The sequence below is a fragment of the Ostrea edulis genome, chromosome 1 (genome assembly GCF_947568905.1).
Source record: "Ostrea edulis chromosome 1, xbOstEdul1.1, whole genome shotgun sequence".
Classification (NCBI taxonomy): Eukaryota; Metazoa; Mollusca; class Bivalvia; order Ostreida; family Ostreidae; genus Ostrea; species Ostrea edulis.
The window spans coordinates 77,207,540-77,228,376 of NC_079164.1; the positions used below are offsets into that span (position 1 = coordinate 77,207,540).

General features: G+C 34.8%; 1 protein-coding gene across 5 annotated transcripts in view; it reads left to right on the forward strand.

The window, feature by feature from the left end:
• The window catches only part of LOC125680472 (sodium- and chloride-dependent glycine transporter 1-like), a 31,636-nt gene extending 11,003 nt beyond the window's left edge, over nt 1–20,633 (forward strand). For 3 of the 5 annotated variants that reach the window (XM_048920102.2, XM_048920088.2, XM_056161044.1), the window contains exons 2-14: nt 2,623–2,828; nt 5,391–5,522; nt 6,621–6,933; nt 7,187–7,319; nt 7,557–7,691; nt 7,784–7,887; nt 11,856–11,986; nt 12,087–12,199; nt 12,386–12,517; nt 16,370–16,469; nt 17,052–17,152; nt 18,920–19,087; nt 20,033–20,633. In XM_048920102.2, the coding sequence (XP_048776059.1) occupies nt 2,633–2,828; nt 5,391–5,522; nt 6,621–6,933; nt 7,187–7,319; nt 7,557–7,691; nt 7,784–7,887; nt 11,856–11,986; nt 12,087–12,199; nt 12,386–12,517; nt 16,370–16,469; nt 17,052–17,152; nt 18,920–19,087; nt 20,033–20,173 (1,899 nt within the window). In that variant the 5' untranslated portion in view covers nt 2,623–2,632 and the 3' untranslated portion in view covers nt 20,174–20,633. Of the gene's footprint in view, nt 1–2,622; nt 2,829–5,390; nt 5,523–6,620; nt 6,934–7,186; nt 7,320–7,556; nt 7,692–7,783; nt 7,888–11,855; nt 11,987–12,086; nt 12,200–12,385; nt 12,518–12,827; nt 12,935–16,369; nt 16,470–17,051; nt 17,153–18,502; nt 18,709–18,919; nt 19,088–20,032 lie in introns of those variants that run through there. The other 2 variants (XR_007371974.2, XM_056161050.1) reach the window with 2 other exon arrangements.
• Nucleotides 20,634–20,837: the final 204 nt, after the last annotated feature.

The window sequence follows — 20,837 nt, forward strand, 5'->3', positions numbered from 1 at the left end:
AGGGATTTCTCACTTAAAAGTCAGCATTTCGCAATTTCTATGGTCGTTATAATGATCTAGTTTGCCAATACAACATATCATTGGGTCAAATGTTGTCTGTTAGGCCGTTCTTGGCACACTGATTTTGACTACAGATTATTCCACTTACCTGATTAAGGGCTCATGGCGGGTGTGACCGATAAACAGGGGATGTTTAATCCTCCTAGACACCTGGCCCCACCTCTGGTATGTTCAGGTGTCCGTGTTTGCCCAACTCTTAGGAGTTATGAGATTAATCACTGTTCGTTATCTTCACCTTTCATAGATAAATAGATTGTAATATCTTTATTAAAAAGATTCCGAATAAAATCTACATCTGGCATTCTGAGTTCACTTGTGAAGTAGATGATGACATGTAATAATACCCGTGCAGCTGGCCTTGGGGTCATAAAACTAAGATAAACACACTTTTGATGTAACTCTTGCTTCTATGAAAGGTGAAGATAACGAACAGTGCTCAATCTCATAACTTCCATAAGCAATACAAAATAGATAGTTGGGCAAACACGGAACCCTGGATATACCAGAGGTGGGACCAGGTGCCTAGGAGGAGTAAGCATCCCCTGTCAAACTGTCACGCCCGCCCTGAGCCCTATGAAAACAATGTGTTATGTAAAAGTGTGACGAAGTCAATAGTGAGCTCATCTAAATTTCCTGGGCCCAGACCCTGATGTTTTGAAGACATGAATGAAAGGTGAAGGTATTGTGACATGAATGTAATTTGACATTGTTTACCCCTCAATATACATGTGTATATTAAAAACTCCAAAGTACACCATCTGATACGTATAGGAGGATTGTACCAACATTTCGTGGACCGGTATCGCATTCTTTAAAAAATCTTAATGCATATAATATATTAATATATCAGGTTTTAGATCGGAGCAGACTACTGACAAACAAGTTGATGCGACAGGGGTTTCAACAGTCTCCTTTAAAGTCAGCATTTTATAAAGTATATGACCGTTATAATGATCTAATTTGCAAATACAAGCTGTCACTGGGTCGAAGGTTGTCTGACGTGTTTCATACCAGTTTTTTGGTCGTTCATTACATACTGATTTTGACTAAGGATTACTCCATTTACATGATCAAAATATAGGGTGACCGGTCAACAGGACAACATGCCGTGCTTACTCTTTCTCATCACCCGATCCCACCTATGGTATGTCCAGGGGTCCGTGTTTACCTTCTCTTAATTCTACATTCTTTATAAGATCCTTCGTTATCTTCATTTGTTCATGTTGCTCTACATTTAATTTCTTACTCCGACATTTATCGGAAAAACGTGCATTTTGATATGAAATACGTCATTAGGCTATTTAGATATTTCTCAAAGAAACATATGAAAGGTGAAGATAACGAACAGTGATTAATCTAATAACTCCTATGAGCAATACAAAATAGAGAGTTGGGCAAACCCGGACCCCTGGATATATTATCTTTAAAATCATTCATATTCTATTTTGATCTAATCATTACAATTTAATCTTTTCTTCATAAATTCCGTTTTTTACGAACGAACAGATGCTATATGTACTTACTTCTATAACTCTATGGATTCCTAACAACTCAGAGAAATAAAAAGTTATCCTTCCTAAATACATGTAACATGCTTCATGTATGGGTTTTATCAGAGTGAGACAGCACTGTATAGGTTGTTCAACAAATCAACCTCAAAGGGTATATGGATGGTATGGGTGTAACACATGTTTGCTAGTAAATTCTAGATTTACAAAAGAAATCTCTAATTTAATTCGCTTCACATGTGGTACTTACCTCTATAATTACATATGGGAACTTAAAAGCAGTGGGGAGAATATGTGTTATCCACTTCTGTCAACACTGAGGCTAACACAGATGGCGTAGATACTGTTTAACGAAGGTTGTCGCATTCCTCCAGTCAATAAAATACCACTCTATTCACCCATTCGAAAATTTTGAATTTGTTCATTTTTGTCTCCATTATAGCACAATTACCACTGCAAATATTTTTTAATTGATGACAATAAATGTAATCGACAAAAGTAATAGAATATAGTAAATGGTTTTCATTACCCTGTCCTTGATGTATTTTATCTAGGAAAATCTTGAAATAAAAAGACTTTTCTATTTGTTATTTTAAAAAAATCTGTAAATGTTTGGGGGCATCAATTGTGATGTCACATCTTCTTAAATGGACTTGATTGTCATGATGTCACATCTGTTAAAGAAATAATGATATCTTCTGCTACTATATGCGATGCAAAAGGCAAACTTAATCTGATTTACCGTGCAACGACTTCAGATGGGCATATTTTGTCATACTCAGTCAAGAATCTCTGAATATCTAAACATAATTCTCCTCACAGTACCTTATACCAATACAACAAAAACCTTCATGTATTACTTATGTCGTCCGTTTCCTTAAAAATAAAACAAGTAATTAACTTTTTTTTTCATTAGAATTTTTGAATTTATTCATTAGAATTTCTTTTTCATATCTGTACATGTATAATTACATTATGCTGCTGTTTAATCGATTACGTCTTGTCTTACAAAAGCTATAAGACCGTTGCTCAAAACTTTAATTTTATGTATCAGATTATACAAGATGTCAGGCAACAAAATCACCATGGAGGTACAGGACACTCCGTCTTCATTGTTAGAATCGGAATCGGATACGTCAAATCCCAATGACCGACCGGTATGGAGTCGAAAAATAGAATACCTTCTGGCGTTGTTTGGTTACTGTGTGGGACTTGGTAATATCTGGAGATTTCCCTATCTCTGTATTAGAAACGGAGGAGGTAGGTGTGAAATAAGATAGTAGCTATATGTATAGAAAAATTTATTCAAAACTAACTAAATCGTCTTATGAAGATTCAAATAAAGATTTTTGCAGATAGATAACTGCCATGGCAATCATTTTATGAAAGGCATCACACATTTCTTGTCATAAAAATCAACGACATGTGATTTATGAGTAACAGTTTAGCCTAAGATGACAGTTTGGACAAATTTTCAGTGAAAGCAAACGAATCATTTCAATTCAAATTTTCTAGAACATAATAAAGTTTTACGAACAAATGCACTAGTAAAGAAAAAATTGTGTCTCCAAACACTTTTTGACTGGGTCTTCTAGTCTAAACGTACACAAAGATGGATCTCTCCTAAAACTTTCATAGTAAGTTTTGATAAATTATTCAATGAGAAAATGATTATTATTATTCTCAAGGTCAATTGGATGCGTTAGCTCCCTGGGAAATACAATATTCACCGAGTCCGGATCTCAAGGTTAACCCTAACCCTGGGAAATACAATATTCGCCGAGTCCGGATCTCAGGGTTATCCCTAACCCTGGGAAATACAATATTCAACGAGTCGGATCTCAGGGTTAACCCTAACCCTGGGAAATACAATATTCACCGAGTCCGGATCTCCGGGTTAACCCTAACCCTGGAAAATACAATATTCGCCGAGTCCGGATCTCAGGGTTATCCCTAACCCTGGGAAATACAATATTCAACGAGTCGGATCTCAGGGTTAACCCTAACCCTGGGAAATACAATATTCACCGAGTCCGGGTCTCAAAAATATTAACAATCACATATTGACAAAGTTTGAAATGAAAACTAAGATGAATAAAACTAGATTTTATCTGTGTTTGGAACTCGGAATGGAAATAGTAGCACCGTAGTCTATGTTAACTAATTTAATCGTTCTGGCGATGATGACTGCGGTTGCAAATGTATTAGAGCAGATAAGCCGTGTACATGATTTATTGATGAAAATGAACAGGTGAGGATGACAAACAATTGCATATTATGTCTATACACATGAAAATTTCTATACATGGGAATAGACAATGCTGATGACATTAGTCAGATTGGAGTCTAGTAATCCTTGCATCGTTGTCAAACAGGTTTACATTAATTGATGGGGCAAATCATATGTTTTCTTTGGGCGTATTATCATTAATGCCATGAACCAAAGCTACATATAGGTTAATTGTGATTATTGGCTGGGTATTTTGACCAAAGCAGCACCGCAATGATAATTGGATAGAATTCCAAAACTGCAATAATTATGTTATTCTAATGGACATTATATTCAAACCCCTACACGCCATCTGTCGCGCCAAATTTAAGATAGGGCTTGGTAATATCAATTGTTAAATCTTTTAATCTCGTGCAAAATGCTCAACCTGCCAACACCATATTACCAACTTCCAATATTTATACACCAATTCCCCATTATCACCTGCCTGTGGTGTTTATATCTCTCAACTGATTCAATATACAAGAGCTTGCTCTGCGTATGATCAGTTTTTCAATTGAGGCATATTACTGACAAAAAAGGTTCATGTGACAAGGGTTTCAACAGTCTCGTTTAAAGTCATTATTTCGAATAGTTTATGGTCGTTATAAGTGATGTAGTTTGTCAATACAACCTATCATTGAGTCAACTGCTTTCTGACGTGTATTCTATTCGAATTGATAAGCCGTTCTTTAACTGCTAATTTCGACTACGGATCATTGTGTTTTCATGATCTGATATAGGGCTTACGGCGGACGTAACCTGTTAACAAGTTATGCCTACTCCTCCTATGCACCTGGTCTACCTCTCGTGTACCCAGGAGTTCGTGTTTCCTCTTAAATTTTTATTATTTATAGGATTTATGAAATTGATCCCTGTGTGATATCTTCACCTTTCCCAAACTGTTTGAATAACAAGCAAACAAAATGCAAAATGAATACGTCCTCGTGAAAATGAATACGTCATCAACAGGCCAGCCCCAAATAGAAACGGACTCCTTCAGGTAGCCCAAAAATGAAAACGTTATCGTAAAGAGAGCGCGGAATAGAAAAACGTGAGTGAAAGATTTCTAAGTGACTGGAATCCCTGAATATGGAGTAGCCCAAAACTCGCTACGAGTCCGCAAAACCAATAGCTGCATGGATCCAACCATCATGATCAGCAAATTGATGCTTTCATGAATAAAATATCCATACTAAATTAAAGACCTGATGGCTAAATTCTTGCCATATAAAATGCGACCTTTGAACGAAGACAAAAATACAACACTGATAAAGTATATTGTACATACATACATTCCGTGATATTTATATAAATATGTGCTCTTGACATTCTCGGATAATTGTAAGACGAAACGATGGCGGCATACAAACACTTTTACATCTGTTGATTATAATTTATCTTATAATAATTTGTAATTACGTCATTTAGAAGTACAGGATCTGATTCATCTTTTTAAATTGTTTTAGACGTGTTCGATATATTTGAAATGTAAAACATCAGTCGTATTTCAGTCATACACCAAAGATGTCCTGTGAATCTGTGAATTTCAGGTGCCTTTTTGATTCCTTTCTTTTTCCTGCTGTTCTCATGTGGAGTTCCTCTATATTTCATGGAAGTTTCCTTGGGACAGTTTACGGGAAAGAGTCCGTTAGTCGTATGGTCCATATCACCCCTATTTAAAGGTAATGGATTTTGTTTAAAGGTTCAATTTTGCAATTTTTGATACACGAAACACAATAACGTTTTTGTTCTTCATTAAAATCTTTTTAAGTTGATGGTTTGGGTGTATCTTGGTAATCTTCACAATGTGATAACGTTGAAATTACTGGCCATTACGTGAATGCACGTGTGCTGAATTCTGATTAGACGATCATAAGATCACCATATAACTTTTTGATGGATGCAAACATTATGATAGTGATCATACTGTAGGTATATCATACATATACAAATACATAATGAATGATCTCAACAAAAGTGCTTAGTAATATTCAAAATGTGTGTTTGTGCACGTGCATTGCTTTTCGTTCATTTTTTGGTGCTAAAATGACTGTAACTTTCTAATTAAAGACTTGAAATAAAATATTTTTTAATGCGGTAGGTTTACATTATGAATACCTAAGGAATGATGTGAACCACAGATTGTTCTCACATGAATGCACCTATGCACCTGCATTGTAGTTTTTAACTTCTCTCAACAAGTTTTGATTCATAGCATTTTGAGATTTCAATGAAATGGTTTGAAATTTATGAGGCAGATATTTCTTGGACTCTCTACCGAGTAGCCTAAATCACTTACACGCGCAAACACATGCGTTCAATTTTGATTGGCTTATATTTTAAACCTTTAAAATTATTAAAGTGGAATGTTATTGTTTATAGGTACACACTACAAAAACGTGGAATATAAGATGATTGGTTGTGCTTAAGCAGAATGGCACTATTTTTAAAAGGAGGAGTTTGGGGGACATCCCTAACGGTGCCCGTTACAATTAGAATTATTTTCCTTTCCTCCATGGATATCCAAACAATTAGAACAACAATGAATTTATTTTATAATCCATAGGTTTTAGTTAATCAACATTATTTGTGAGTGAATAAGTGTATATTTTTTCGCTTTCCAGAATGTCTTGCTAAGTTCAACGTTATGCATTTTAGTAGATTACAAAAGAATTATTAAAAATTCGAATATAACGTTATGCCAGTATTACTATTTCAAACCATAGTTGTTATCATTTCCCAGCTGAGATTGGTCTCTAATTCTGTTTGTGGTGTTTCAGGACTTGGGTGGCTGATGATGACGATCTCCTTTGTTTTGGCTTGGTACTACAACACAATCATTGCTTGGGTTATTTATTACTTTGTCCATTCATTCTATCCAAAGATTCCATGGGCTACGTGTGATAACTGGTGGAACACAGATCAGTGTATTGTCAGTCAGAAGGAGAGACCTGTCCTAAATGAATCTTTTGCTTTGATGAACCAATCTATAGCAGCAACTGCGATTAATCAGAGTGAAGCTGTTTACTCTTTTAACGCTTCCCAACATAACCAGTCTTTGACATACACCACTGCTGCATTTGAATTTTGGCAGTATGTATATATTTCATTATATTTTGATTTCTAAGGTTCTATAACTACGTCAGATAAAGATTTTAAAAGTTCAACAATCTTCGGGGAAATGTTTGCTATAGTGTGAGTTTTCCGCCAGTATTATACGACATGCTAAGGTATTGCTATTGGACGATGTGTCACGTACTTTTTGACTCATCTGCGGGTTTGACTAGGATAACAGAGCTCCTCCAAGTCGCTGGTTATCAATATAATTTTGTCTATTTCATTGTAGGCATAATGTCCTGAGACGTTCGGATGGCATCGAGCATTTAGGTTCTGTTCAGTGGCACCTCGTTTTGGTGTTGTTTGTGGCCTGGATTTTAACGTTTGTATGCCTTATTAAAGGTATACATTCAGTTGGAAAGGTATGGTGTTGGTTTGACTGAAAAATTCGATATTTATTTTTTTTTAGCTGTGTGGTAGCAGGAAATATGACTGGTATTGTGTTTGTAAGTTGACTATAAACTGAAATATTGATGACCACGATGCTTTGTTCTGACCAAATATATGTGTAATGCTCATGTTTTATGCCTTCCATTGGATATACTGCAAATTGCATTTAGTTAGAGGTTTATTCTGTTCCTATTTTCTTATGTTATTAGGTTGCATATGTGACCGTACCATTTCCGTACATACTGTTAACCATCATCCTTATTCGTGGTCTGACGCTTGATGGTGCTGTGGATGGGATAATTTTTTACCTGAAACCGGACTTTACTAAAATTCTGCAATTTAAAGTGAGCAATGAACATATGGATACAATATTTCAATGAAATGTAAATGAAATGTAAACTCAGGATTCATTGCTTTAAATTTGTTTTATTTTCAGGTGTGGATGGAGGCAGGACTACAAGTTTTCTATTCGCTTGGTCCGGCGTGGGGAGGACTCATTACAATGTCAAGTTACAATAAATTTAACAACAAATGCATGAAGTGAGTATTTCAATTTAATTTTAAGGATAAATAGAGTATGTGTATTATTGGAATTTTCATATCTCTTATAATATGAACTTGACATTTATCCTGATATTTATAGTTCGCAATTTGACTTTTATGACAAGATGAAAGATTCTTGCTTTTATTGAACTATGATATATATTGATACAATATGACGTCATTATTGACAAAACATTTGATAAATTTGAATGCATTATAGGTCTAATTTTGTGGTAATTCACCTACAGCTGGTAACATCTCAATATGGTTGAACCATTTTCGACATGTATATAAACAACGGATTAAAATTCGCATGAAACACGACAGATAGCATTCGACCTAATGACAGGTTGTATTTGTAAATTAAATCGATATATCACCATAGAATTTGCGAAATACTGACTTTAAATGAGATTGTTGAAACCCCATCAAATTATTTGTCAGTAGTCTGCCTCGATTTAAAATCTGATTACATGCAGAACATACTCATGGGTCTCGAATAAGCTCTGAGGCATAAACACCATATTCAGGTGATAATAAAATATTGCTACATAAATATATAAAATTTACGATGAGGAATTTGAAGTAATCCTGTTTGCCATAAAGTTGAAAATATAGTTTGCCTTTCGTATGTGTGTTCAATAAAATGATGATTTTTGTCTTCTACTGCAGAAGCTTTTGAATAAGTTCTGCCTCGTAAGAATCTCATAAAAGATCGGGTAATAAATGAGCACAATTCGTGCCCGTGGGAATTCCAGCAGACTGTTGGAAGATCTGATCACCAAAATCTACGTAATGATTTTGTCAATCAGTAAATTCAGCATGTTTTAATATCAACTTCAGAGTATTTTTGCGTAGTATTAGAGTGGTGTTTAACAAAGACATTTTTGGATGACTGACAAGATAAAAAATTTCTTCCATTTCTGTTGACGAAGATGTTGTTTAAGAAGTCAAAACGCTTAGTCATGAGGAATTGTCATGGAAAGTGTTGAAAAGTCGTACGTTTTGATTTTATTGATTTGAGAAATGTTTTGTGAAAAATTTACTTTTGGATTTTTTATTTGGGGGTCCACATTTGATTAGGTCACCTGAATAAATTGTAACTTGTCTTCGGCTTAGGTCGTACGTCGTCCATTTTACATTACCAATTGCACATTTCTAACTTCTTTATAAATACCATTCCAGTTCATTTCATTTCAAATTTGACATGAAGCATCGGTGGAACAACGGAGACATTAGTTATAAATTTCAGGACTCCTCTGCCCCTTGGATATTAGGGATATTAATTAATTAATTAATTAGAGGTGATGCAAAAACTGTCACAAATTGACAAGTTTTTAAAACTTCTTTACAACCACATGAAAAAAACTAAATGCATAGTGATGTAGAGCAGGCAGACATCTACCAAACTTGTAAATTTTATGATCCCGAGGTAGAGGTCCTGGCTCCACGGCTGGGCCAAACTTGGTATGTAGTATCCAATCTTTTCCCAAATCAATAACATCAAAACCTGTGACTTTTCAACACTTTACACGACCATTCCTCACGATTAATTAAAGACTGGACTTTTTGACATCAAAGGCAGTTGCTTCTTCAACAAAAAGGACAACGGAAATATTCTTATCTAGTGATCAGTCACCCTAAAAAAAACTTTATTAAACGCCACTCTGATTCCACGCACAAGTACTCTGAAGTTGAAATAAAAAATATGCTACAATTCCTCATTGACAATATCTTCGTGGTCTTTGGTGATCAGGTCTTCCAACAGTCTGTTGGAATTTAATGGGCACGAATTGTGCTCCTTTGTTAGCTGACATGTTTCTATATTCATATGAAGCAGAATTTATTCAAAAACTTCTACGTGAGAAGAAAAAAGCTCTTGCTCTGGCCTTCACTTCGACATTTAGATATATCGACGTTTTGTCTATTAACAATAGTAATTTTCATTCATACATGTATGTCGATTCGATATATCCCTGTGAGCTCGAAATAAAATACACCACAGAGTCGTCCACTTCTGCTTTATACTTAGATATTTTATTGGAAGTAGACATTAATGGCAAACTAACAACTCAACTGTATGACAATCGGGATGATTTCAGCTTCTCCATCGTCAACTTCCCATATTTATGTAGCAATATTCCATTATCACCTGCATATGGTGTTTATATCTCTCAACTGATTCGATATGCAAGAGCTTGTTCTGCGTATGGTCAGTTTTTAAATTGAGGCAAGCTACTGACAAACAAGTTGATGGTACAGGGGTTTCAACAGTCTCGATTGAAGTCAGCATTTTGCAAATTCTATGGTCGTTATAACGATCTAGTTCGTGAATACAACCTATCATTGGGTCAAATGCTGTCTGACGTGTTTCATACTGATTGTTTGGCCGTTCTTGGCACACTGATTTCGACTACGGATAACTCTGTTTACCTGATCAGGATATAGGGTTCACGGCGGGTGTGACCGGTCAACAGGGGATGCTTACTTCTCCTAGGCAACTGAACCCACCTCGTGTGTGTTCAGGGTTCCGTGTTTGCCCAACTATCTATTTTGTATTGCTTATAGGAGTTATGAAATTGATCACTGTTCCTTATCTTCACCTTTCATCCATGTGTAAAACATTTTTTAAAAATTTTCTTTAATGTAAAACTTATACGGTACCAATTTTGATGTACCAGATGCGCATTTCGACAAATAATGTCTCTTCAGTGATGTTCAAGCCGAAATAATAACAATAAACTTGTACGAACTAAAAAAAAAAAACCAGAGTGCCAAAGACTGGAGTCAAATTCGTCTAAGGATCAGAGCTATGCATGAGGGAAATGATCCTTAATTTTGAAATAAATTTTATCATAGCAATTGAATATACATCCGTATTTTCAAGCTAGTAACGAAGCTGGACTGTAGAGACTCTCGGGGACTAACAGTCCACCAGCAGAGGCCTCGACTCAGGGGTCGTAATGTAAAACTTATACGGTACCAATTTTGATGCACCAGATACCCATTTCGATAAATAATATCTCTCCAGTGATGCTCAAGCCGAAATATTTGAAATACGAAATAACAATAAACTTGTAAGAACTAAAAAAAAAAAACAGAGTGCCAAAGACTGGAGTCAAATTCGTCTAAGGATCAGAGCTATGCATGAGGGAGATAGTCCTTAATTAATGCTATTTATACTAAATGGAAAGTAAATGATTATTTAAAAGGAGTAAATAGTCTTTTACCAAATTTGAAAATTTAATGATCCTAGGTTGGTTGATTGTATATTGTTTAACGTTCCGCTTGAGAATATTTCCCTCATATGTAGACGTCACCATTGACGGTGAATGGCTGAAAAGTTTAGGCCTATGGTCGGCACTTACTGCCTTTGAGGAGGGAGGGGTCATTCTAATGTCACACCTGCTGTGATACAGGACCTCAGTTTTAGCGGTTACATCCAAAGAACCGTCCCATTTAGTCGCATCTTACGACAAGAAAGGGTTGATGAGGACCTATTCTAACCCGTATCCCCACGGGGGCCATAATCATAGGGGTAGAGGGTTTGGTATTAAGGTGGGGCCAAAATGTTCAGTGACTATACTGTGCTAAAATAATTGAACATTTTTCAATCCTCCAGTCTTTTTGACCAGAGTTACAAAGGACTACTTTATACAATTGTTTAATCCCAATATGTTGACGTTACTTAGCAATTGTATTTCATTTCATAACTGTCTGAAGAGGCATTAAAGCCGAAAGCGCTAACAGTGAAATGTTATTCGAGTTTTGTGTTTCTTGACTTTTATTATTGGATGCATTCACTGTATCAAATACTGAATTCTTTTTACAACTATATATAATTGTATATATATATATATATATATATATATATACCAATCGATTTCACTCATTCGATTTGGCAGAACTATATCTAATGGAATGCCTGTTTACTGTTGTCTATTCAACACGTCATTTTCTCTCAGGGACGCTTGGTATGGAGCTTTAGTAGATGGTCTGACAAGTTTCTATGCTGGTTTTGTCGTGTTTTCTATCTTGGGATTTATGGCACATGACGTCGGTATGACAGTGGAAGAAGTTTCAAAATCAGCTTCAGGTACTATGCGTATGAAGTGAGGATAAAATTAAATATTTCACTTCTGTGAAGATCTTAAGAATAATACAGTATAACTATACATGGATGATTTTAAATTTAGGACCTGGTCTCGCATTTGTGGCGTACCCAGAAGCCATTACGAGACTTCCCATGCCACATATCTGGGGAGTTCTTTTCTTTCTCATGTTGATTACTGTCGGAGTGGACAGCCAGGTAAAATTCAAACTGACAAAATCGTATGCAGAATTTTTTAATTGAAAGTTGAAAAATCGATGACACTTTCTTTAGAGTGTATTTTTATGCATATTTTGGAAATTAAAGTTTCAATATTTACACTAATAGAACATCAGTGATTTTACACTTATCTAATTCTAGTATTTTACAATCCATTATATTTAGTTTGCAATGTTTGAGACCGTTGCTAGTGGCATTGCGGACAAATTTCCAAAACAGCTGAATTCCCGAAAAACCCAGATTACAGCCATTCTGTGTATCCTTCTCTTTCTGTTGGGGATCCCTTTCACCACTAATGTAAGTTCCAGATTGTAATAATTGTTTAATGACTTCTCGAACAATATTTTACCTCATTCACATATTAAATGAGATTAGGCTGAAATAGCTACATTTGTTTAGGTCAAGGAGTTTAGATTAGAATAAGGAACGGATACTAATTGTATAAAGGTAGTAAATATCAATACAGTGTTGATGACTATGATTTATGACGTCACAAATAAGGTTAAGTCTTTGAAAATGTAAATCATGCAGAAAATTGGGAGTTTGAAGGTTTGTCTTAATATCTGAAATGGTGTACATGATATATGCATGCATTTGATTTTTCAAGCCAAGTTATGAATATATGATCTTATGGAGGCACTCGGATCACCTCGGGCGATTCCATCTAAATGTAGGGTACCGGGATCTGCCGCAGTTTGCCGAATGCTTATGGAGGTACATCGTCATAATGGTTGACTTCCTTTTAAAACTGAATGAAAATATAAATATCAGCAATATTTCTTTATTCATTAAAAACATCTTACACAACTAAGTAGCTCAGTAGGTAAGTTAGAACGTCGACTGCTGAACTGTGGATCACGTGTTAGAGTCCAGCAGGGGTTTTGAATTTTTCTCAGATTGCTTTTAACCAAAACTGCATTTTTTGACTAAATGAATTAAAGTTGAAAGTTCACAATTTCAAAATATTGTTGTACATATCCTCCACTTTTCATACATATTAAATTTCTTTTCTGGTGTAGCATACCTCCTTAAAAGGGGAGATTCCGTACTATTTTAGAAGCTGACGATAGATAAGCTGAATTCATCCCGTTTACCATAAAGCTGAGTTGTCAATTTGCCGTTCACATATATGTTCAATAGAATATGCAAATATGAAGCAGACATGGAAGACTATGTGGTGTCTTTTAACAGATATACATCAATTGATACACATCAATTCAAATTGTGAATTTGTAAAGATTATTGCTTCATAGGAGTAAAAAAAAAAAATAAAAACAAAACTCTAAGCACTGTTTGAAATATTACGACCGAGTTACTGGGTTTTTTTTAATTACAGTGAAACGTCTTTAAACTGGCCGGTTTTCGGACAGAAAAAACGGTCGATTTAGAGGAGTAGCTGGTTTACTAAGAACTTATCATTTAAAAATATTTTATCTAAATATTCATTACATGCAAGGTGAAGATAAGGAACAGTGATCAATTTCATAACTTCTAGAAACAATACAAAATAGATAGTTGGGCAAACACGGAACCCTGGAAACACCAGAGGTGGGATCAGGAGCCTAGGAGGAGTAAGCATCCCCTGTCGACCGGTCACACCCGCCGTGAGCCCTACATCCTGATCAGTTAAACAGAGTTATCCGTAGTCAAAATGAGTGTGCCAAGAACGGCTTAACAATCGGTATGAAACACATCAGACAGCATTTGACCCAATGATAGGTTGTATTCACGAACTATCGGTATAACGACCATAGAAATTGCGAAATACTGACATCAATCGAGACTGTTGAAACCCTTGTACCATCAACTTGTTTGTCAGTAGCTTACCTCGATTTAAAAACTGACTATACGCAGAACAAGTTCTTACATATCGAATCAGTTGAGATATATAAACATCATATCCAGGTGATAATGGAATATTGCTACATAAATATGGGAAGTTGACATATTTCTTCTTCATACCGCGAACTATATAACATAGTGTCCAAGGACTATTATTGCACTCTTGGATTCTCTCTGTTAATAAAGATTGTTCCTAAAATAATCCATAAAATAATAATATTCAATATTCACAATTTCCAAGACTCCCTGTATGCTTCTTAACAAATCGATTACAGAAAATACTTCCCAATTATTGGGAAACTGCCCACGTGTTGCCTCTTTTCAAACATGAGTATCTTACTACGATTTAGAAATCTGTTTTTCTTTTAAGTGCGATAATAAGATTATGGAAATAATTGTTTTTAAACACAATGTTATTTTGATATGATATTAAGATATGCAGGTATTTCAGCTTTTTCAGACATACCAAAATATCTTAAAGAGTATCGATGAAGGTAAATCATGTTAAGGTTGATCGATCATCATATGATGTCATAGGTCTTTGCAAAATCTTCTCCATGATAGAAATATATCTTTCAGAGGAATTTTAAAAAATTTAAAAATTTGGTAAACTTTTGATACTGAAAAAGTTTTTATTTTCCACAGATAATCAATTATTTATAGTTTTTAAAATGTTGTCAAGGGCAACAACTCCTATGCTGGAATGTCCTCTACTGCATGTCTATGACACAATGATTTCTCTAATATCCACAATTATTTTTTATATATATCTACATTCTGCATGAATTAGCAGTTTTCTTATATTGTTGACATTTAAATTTGTCATTTCAACCAGTTTTTGTTAATTTTCATTAATCTTTTTAACGAAAATATGTGATTTTTTTATGTTGATGTTCACTTCTGTTTTTGTATGTCTGACATCTTTAAAAAGGTGGCAACATACACATTTTTTTAGGTTATTGATGAAATTAAACTATATTGAGTGGAAACTAATACAGTTTTTCCACTTTTAACCATTAATATTGATAAGTCACATGAGGATCAATCCACTTTAAATGGTATTTTGCGATTCATCAAAAACTTTTGATCAAGTTCGGAATGTTTTATTTTTAATATTTCAAGTATCTAATTTTATGGTGACGGATTATATCATCTGTTTTTATACACAGTCCCAGAAAACTACCTATACGTGGAAGAGAATCAACATGTCTGTGCATTTTAATGTCTGTTTACATGTTCATCGATCTCGAAATCGACTTTTTCAGAATCAGTTATTACGTATGAAAGTATATCGCAGAATAATAATGCCGGTATTCCTCTAATCTTTGCAGTAACCGTAGTATGATTCGTAACAACACACTTATTATAATAAATATAAAGATTTGCTATTTCTTTAGATACACTGATTTTTACTACGGATAACTCCGTTTACCTGATCAAGATATAGGGCCTACAGCGGGTGTGACCGGTCAACAGGGGATGCTTACACCTCATAGGTACCTAACCCCCACCTCTGGTATATCCAGGGATCTGTGCTTGTCCTACTCTCTAATTTGTATTGCTTATAGAGGTTATGAGATTGATCTCTGATCGTTATCTTCACCTTTCATACATGCACCACATATGTTGATATTTCATTTTACTGATAATCTCGTATTTCATAGAAGGAAACTATCGTAAAGATATAAGAACACCCAAGGTAACTTACCCTCATGTAACGTGTAAGATTTCAGCAAAGTGTTAATTAAACTAACTTTGTGCATGATAGAAATGTATCTTTTGTACGAATTTTATTCACCGGGTTACAATGAAAAAAATCTGATAAACTGAAATGTTTATATATTTTTTTAATATAAATTATCGATATCAAGATATCATTGTCAAGGACTACAACTCCTATGCTGGAATTGTTTGTATTGTATATATGTTGTACATGTATAATGATTGTCCTGATATCCACTGTGGTCTATTGAGCCCTATATCCTTATCTCTATCAAGTACCAGTACACTGTAGTAGTTTATCTAAACTATAGACATTTTTAAAAAGAAAGTAACATATTCATTTTCTTAGATTATTGATGACAATAAACTATATCGAATGGAAATAAATGCATTTTTCAACTTTAAACTTATCAATAGTGCGAAAATAGATCTACCTTAAGGTTTTAGAACTTTTTAATATATACTGTATAATGAAAATATGTTCAAATTATTCATAATCCGGAAAGATTTTTAAAGAAATAACATTCCAATGATAATGCTATTCTGTTTATCTTTCATACATTTTCACCTTATGTCTCTGTTTAGGGAGGTGTATACCTCTTCCAGTTGATAGACTGGTATTCTGCCTCATTTTGTATCACGTTTGGGTCATTCCTGGAGTCCGTCGTTATATCCTGGATCTACGGTACGTAATACAGTAGGAGTATAAAATACATCTATCTGTACGGTACGTACTACAGTAGGAGTATAATATATATATCTGTACGGTACGTACTACAGTAGGAGTATATATATATATATCTGTACGGTACGTAATACATTAGGAGTATAAAATACATCTATCTGTACGGTACGTAATACAGTAGGAGTATAAAATACATCTATCTGTACGGTACGTACTACAGTAGGAGTATAATATATATATATATATCTGTACGGTACGTAATACAATAGGAGTATAATATATCTATCTGTACGGTACGTAATACAATAGGAGTATAAAATACATCTGTACGGTACGTAATACAATAGGAGTATAAAATACATCTATCTGTACGGTACGTAATACAGTAGGAGTATAATATATCTATCTGTACGGTACGTACTACAGTAGGAGTATAATATATATATATGTACGGTACGTAATACAATAGGAGTATAATATATCTATCTGTACGGTACGTAATACAGTAGGAATATAAACTATGTCTATCTGTAGCCATTGTTTTATATACTAAATAATCTTAATACAATAACGATTTTACAGGCGCGGAGCGTTTCAATCGTGACATAGAACTCATGACAGGAAGAAGTATCCCCCTCGCCATGAGGATTAGCTGGTGCATAATTTCTCCATTATTTATGTTGGTAAGAATTGTAATTAGTCAGATTTGTATTCCTATTATTGGCTCAAATGCTGTGTTGCGTGTTTCATACCGATTGTTGGGCCGTTCTTGGCACACAGATTTTGACTACGGATAACTCCGTTTACTTGATCAAGACATAAGGCTCACGGCGGGTGTGACCGGTCGTCAGGGGATACTTACTCCTACGCACCTGATCCCACCCCCGGTGTGTCCAGGGGTCCGTGTTTGCTCAACTATCTATTTTTTTATTGCTTATAGGAGTTATGAGATTGATCACTGTTCGTTATCTCCACCTTTCATATTCATTCGAGACATTTTGTTCTGGAAATTACACACTCTATTTAATGAAAGAGAGAGAGAGAGAGAGAAGTTTTTTATGAAATAAGTCAAGCTTTTGTCTTTTTCTGTTAAGTTTTATGGGTAACCGTCTTCATGTTATATACAAGCAGGTCCTACATAAATTCATGTTTAAATCCCGGCCTCCAAAGTTCAATATGATTTTCTAGTGTTTGAGAAACACTTTTGAAATCTGCCTTTATCTAGGCTGGGCATGCAGTTGACATGTTTTTGAATAACTACGTCGTTTTAAACTGAACATATCTAAAACGAAAGTTGAAGATAACGAACAGTGATCAATCTCATATCTCCTACAAGCAATACAAAACAGATAGTTGGACAAACACGGACCCCTGGATTCCCTCTTATGGATTTGCATTCTTCAATGATATTGGATTATAATTGCTTGAGTGCTCCAAATTCACTTATTGTTTGAACATGGGCTTGTTTCCATAAGTACGACAGGCATAAACTACAAGTGTTTAGGACAAATCAAAAAGGCCTGATAGAATTACAGCTCTCTTTGTAGAAAAACGTCCGGACCATGTGGCTTTCTATGATATTCGTCAAGTACATTTTACTCAGAAATTTCTTTTTTTTTTTTGTTCGAGTTAAAGCGAGTCATGACCATGTTCTCGGTCATGTAAAGTAGCTCCGATTCCAACCGAGACCAACCACAGAAAATCAACTGTTTACTCAATGGGAAGAACGGGATTTCTTCCAGTAAGCTATAGTTTGGCGATACTCTGTTCTGTAGTTGTATTTCTTTGTGTAGGTGCTGTTTCTGGCGTCAATGATTACGTACTCTTTTCTGTAATTGTATTTCTTTGTGTAGGTGCTGTTTCTGACGTCAGTGATTACGTACTCTTTTCTGTAATTGTATTTATTTGTGTAGGTGCTGTTTCTGACGTCAGTGATTACGTACTCTTTTCTGTAATTGTATTTATTTGTGTAGGTATTGTTTCTGACGTCAGTGATTACGTACTCTTTTCTGTAATTGTATTTCATTGGGTAGGTGTTATTCCTGACGTCAGTGATTACGTACTCTTTTTGTAATTGTATTTCATTGTGTAGGTACTGTTTCTGACGTCAGTGATTACGTACTCTTTTCTGTAATTGTATTTCTTTGTGTAGGTGTTATTCCTGACGTCAGTGATTACGTACTCTTTTCTGTAATTGTATTTATTTGTGTAGGTGCTGTTTCTGACGTCAGTGATTACGTACTCTTTTCTGTAATTGTATTTATTTGTGTAGGTACTGTTTCTGACGTCAGTGATTACGTACTCTTTTTGTAATTGTATTTCATTGTGTAGGTGCTGTTTCTGTTGTCAGTGATTATGTACTCTTTTTGTAATTGTATTTCGTTGTGTAGGTGCTGTTTCTGACTTCAGTGATTGCGTACTCTTTTCTGTAATTGTATTTCTTTGTGTAGGTGTTATTCCTGACGTCAGTGATTATGTACTCGCCACCAAATTCTGCAACCTACACCTACCCTGACTTTGCCATCGGGATCGGACAGTTTTTCGCAGTACTTCCTCTCCTGCCCATACCAGTGATGATGATTTGGGAGCTCATTCGATCGAAAGGGACACTTGTTCAGGTAATCAGGGAACTTCATTGTTATATATATATATATATATATATATATATATATATATATATCAATGTTTCTCTTAATCACTGTATCAATATCAATACTCTTAAAATCATTACTTTACTTTATCGATTACAAATCAATATAGTGCTACTTCTATTAAGTTAAAATCGAGGCTTTATGCAAAACTTATACGGTACCAATTTTGATGCACCAGATGCGCATTTCGACAAATAGTGTCTCTTCAGTGATGCTGAAGCCGAAATATTGGAAAATCCGAAATAACAATAAACTTGTAAGAGCTAAAAGGATAAATAAAGTCCCAAAGACTGGAGCCAAATTCGTCTAAGGATCAGAGCTATGCATAAGGGAGATAATCCTTAATTTTGAAATGAATTTCTAAATTTTATCACAGCAATTAAATATACATCCGTATTTTTAAGCTAGTAAAGATGTACTTAGCTACTGGGCTGTAGAGACCCTCGGGGACTAACAGTCCACCAGCAGAGTCCTCGACCCAGGGGTTGTAATGTAAAACTTATACGGTACCAATTTTGATGCACCAGATGCGCATTTCGACAAAAAATGTCTCTTCAGTGATGTTTAAGCCGAAATATTGGAAATCCGAAATATATATAGCAAATAAATAGTAATACCTCTATCTCTAAAACTTAAAAGAAGAAACCGATCGACAGGGGATGCTTACTCCTTCTAGGCATCTGATCCTACCTTTGGTATATCCAGGGGTCCATCTTTGACCAACTATTTTGTATTGCTTATAGGAGTTATGAGATTGATCACTGTTCGTCATCTTCACCTTTTATTATAGAAGAATTCAGTTTCAGAATAACTCATCATTGATTTTGTTGTAGTAGTATTTAAGTTTGAGACTGTTTCTTCAATCTTGTTTTAGCTTCCCAAAGCGTATTTTGCATTTCTTTTTATCTATAGAGAATAAAGAATCTTGCTCGACCGAACTCTGACTGGGGGCCCAACAGCAAACGTCACTGGCAGACATACAAAATGTATGAATACAAAGGCGGACTGATAAATAGAATCAAAGTCAATCTGCTGGGAGACAATCACCGATAACTGTCCATGCTAGAGCGTAAAACTGAATTTGTAGCAATGTGACATTTTGCAAAGTATCTGTAATATGAATGGTTAATATACTCTGTGTTAAAATTTACAATTCAGAGATTTCAGAAAATCACAGTCCATCTTGCGTAAGAATTGTACCAAATATCATAAATCAGATGATCTTGTTAAATTCATGTATAATAATCTTCTATTACATCAACTCAAAAAGAATGTTTTTGGTTGACAAGAGATCAAACACTTACTTTACCGTCCATTACTGACTAGATAGTCAAAGTCTTTCTACATCAGTTAGAGAGAGAAAAATGAAATAACTCTTCTTTCCAATTTTCTTTAATGTTATAAGATATGAAAATTGTTTATGTTTCGTTGTATTGATCATCTTATATAGCCATTGATATTGCATGATGTAAAATCTATAATTCATGTTTTGCAATAAAAATGAAATAACTGATCCCAAGTCACCACACGTATACAATAGCTCCAATTCATTGATTATTTTAACATCAACTAGTGGAGTAACGCAGACTGTATTTAAACATAATAAACATTAATTCACTTTCACAGTAAGTACATCTAATTTACGTATAAAGTATCATCTCAGTTTCCTGATTTTTATCTACAGATACATGTATTTTTCATTCATGCATGTACAAGG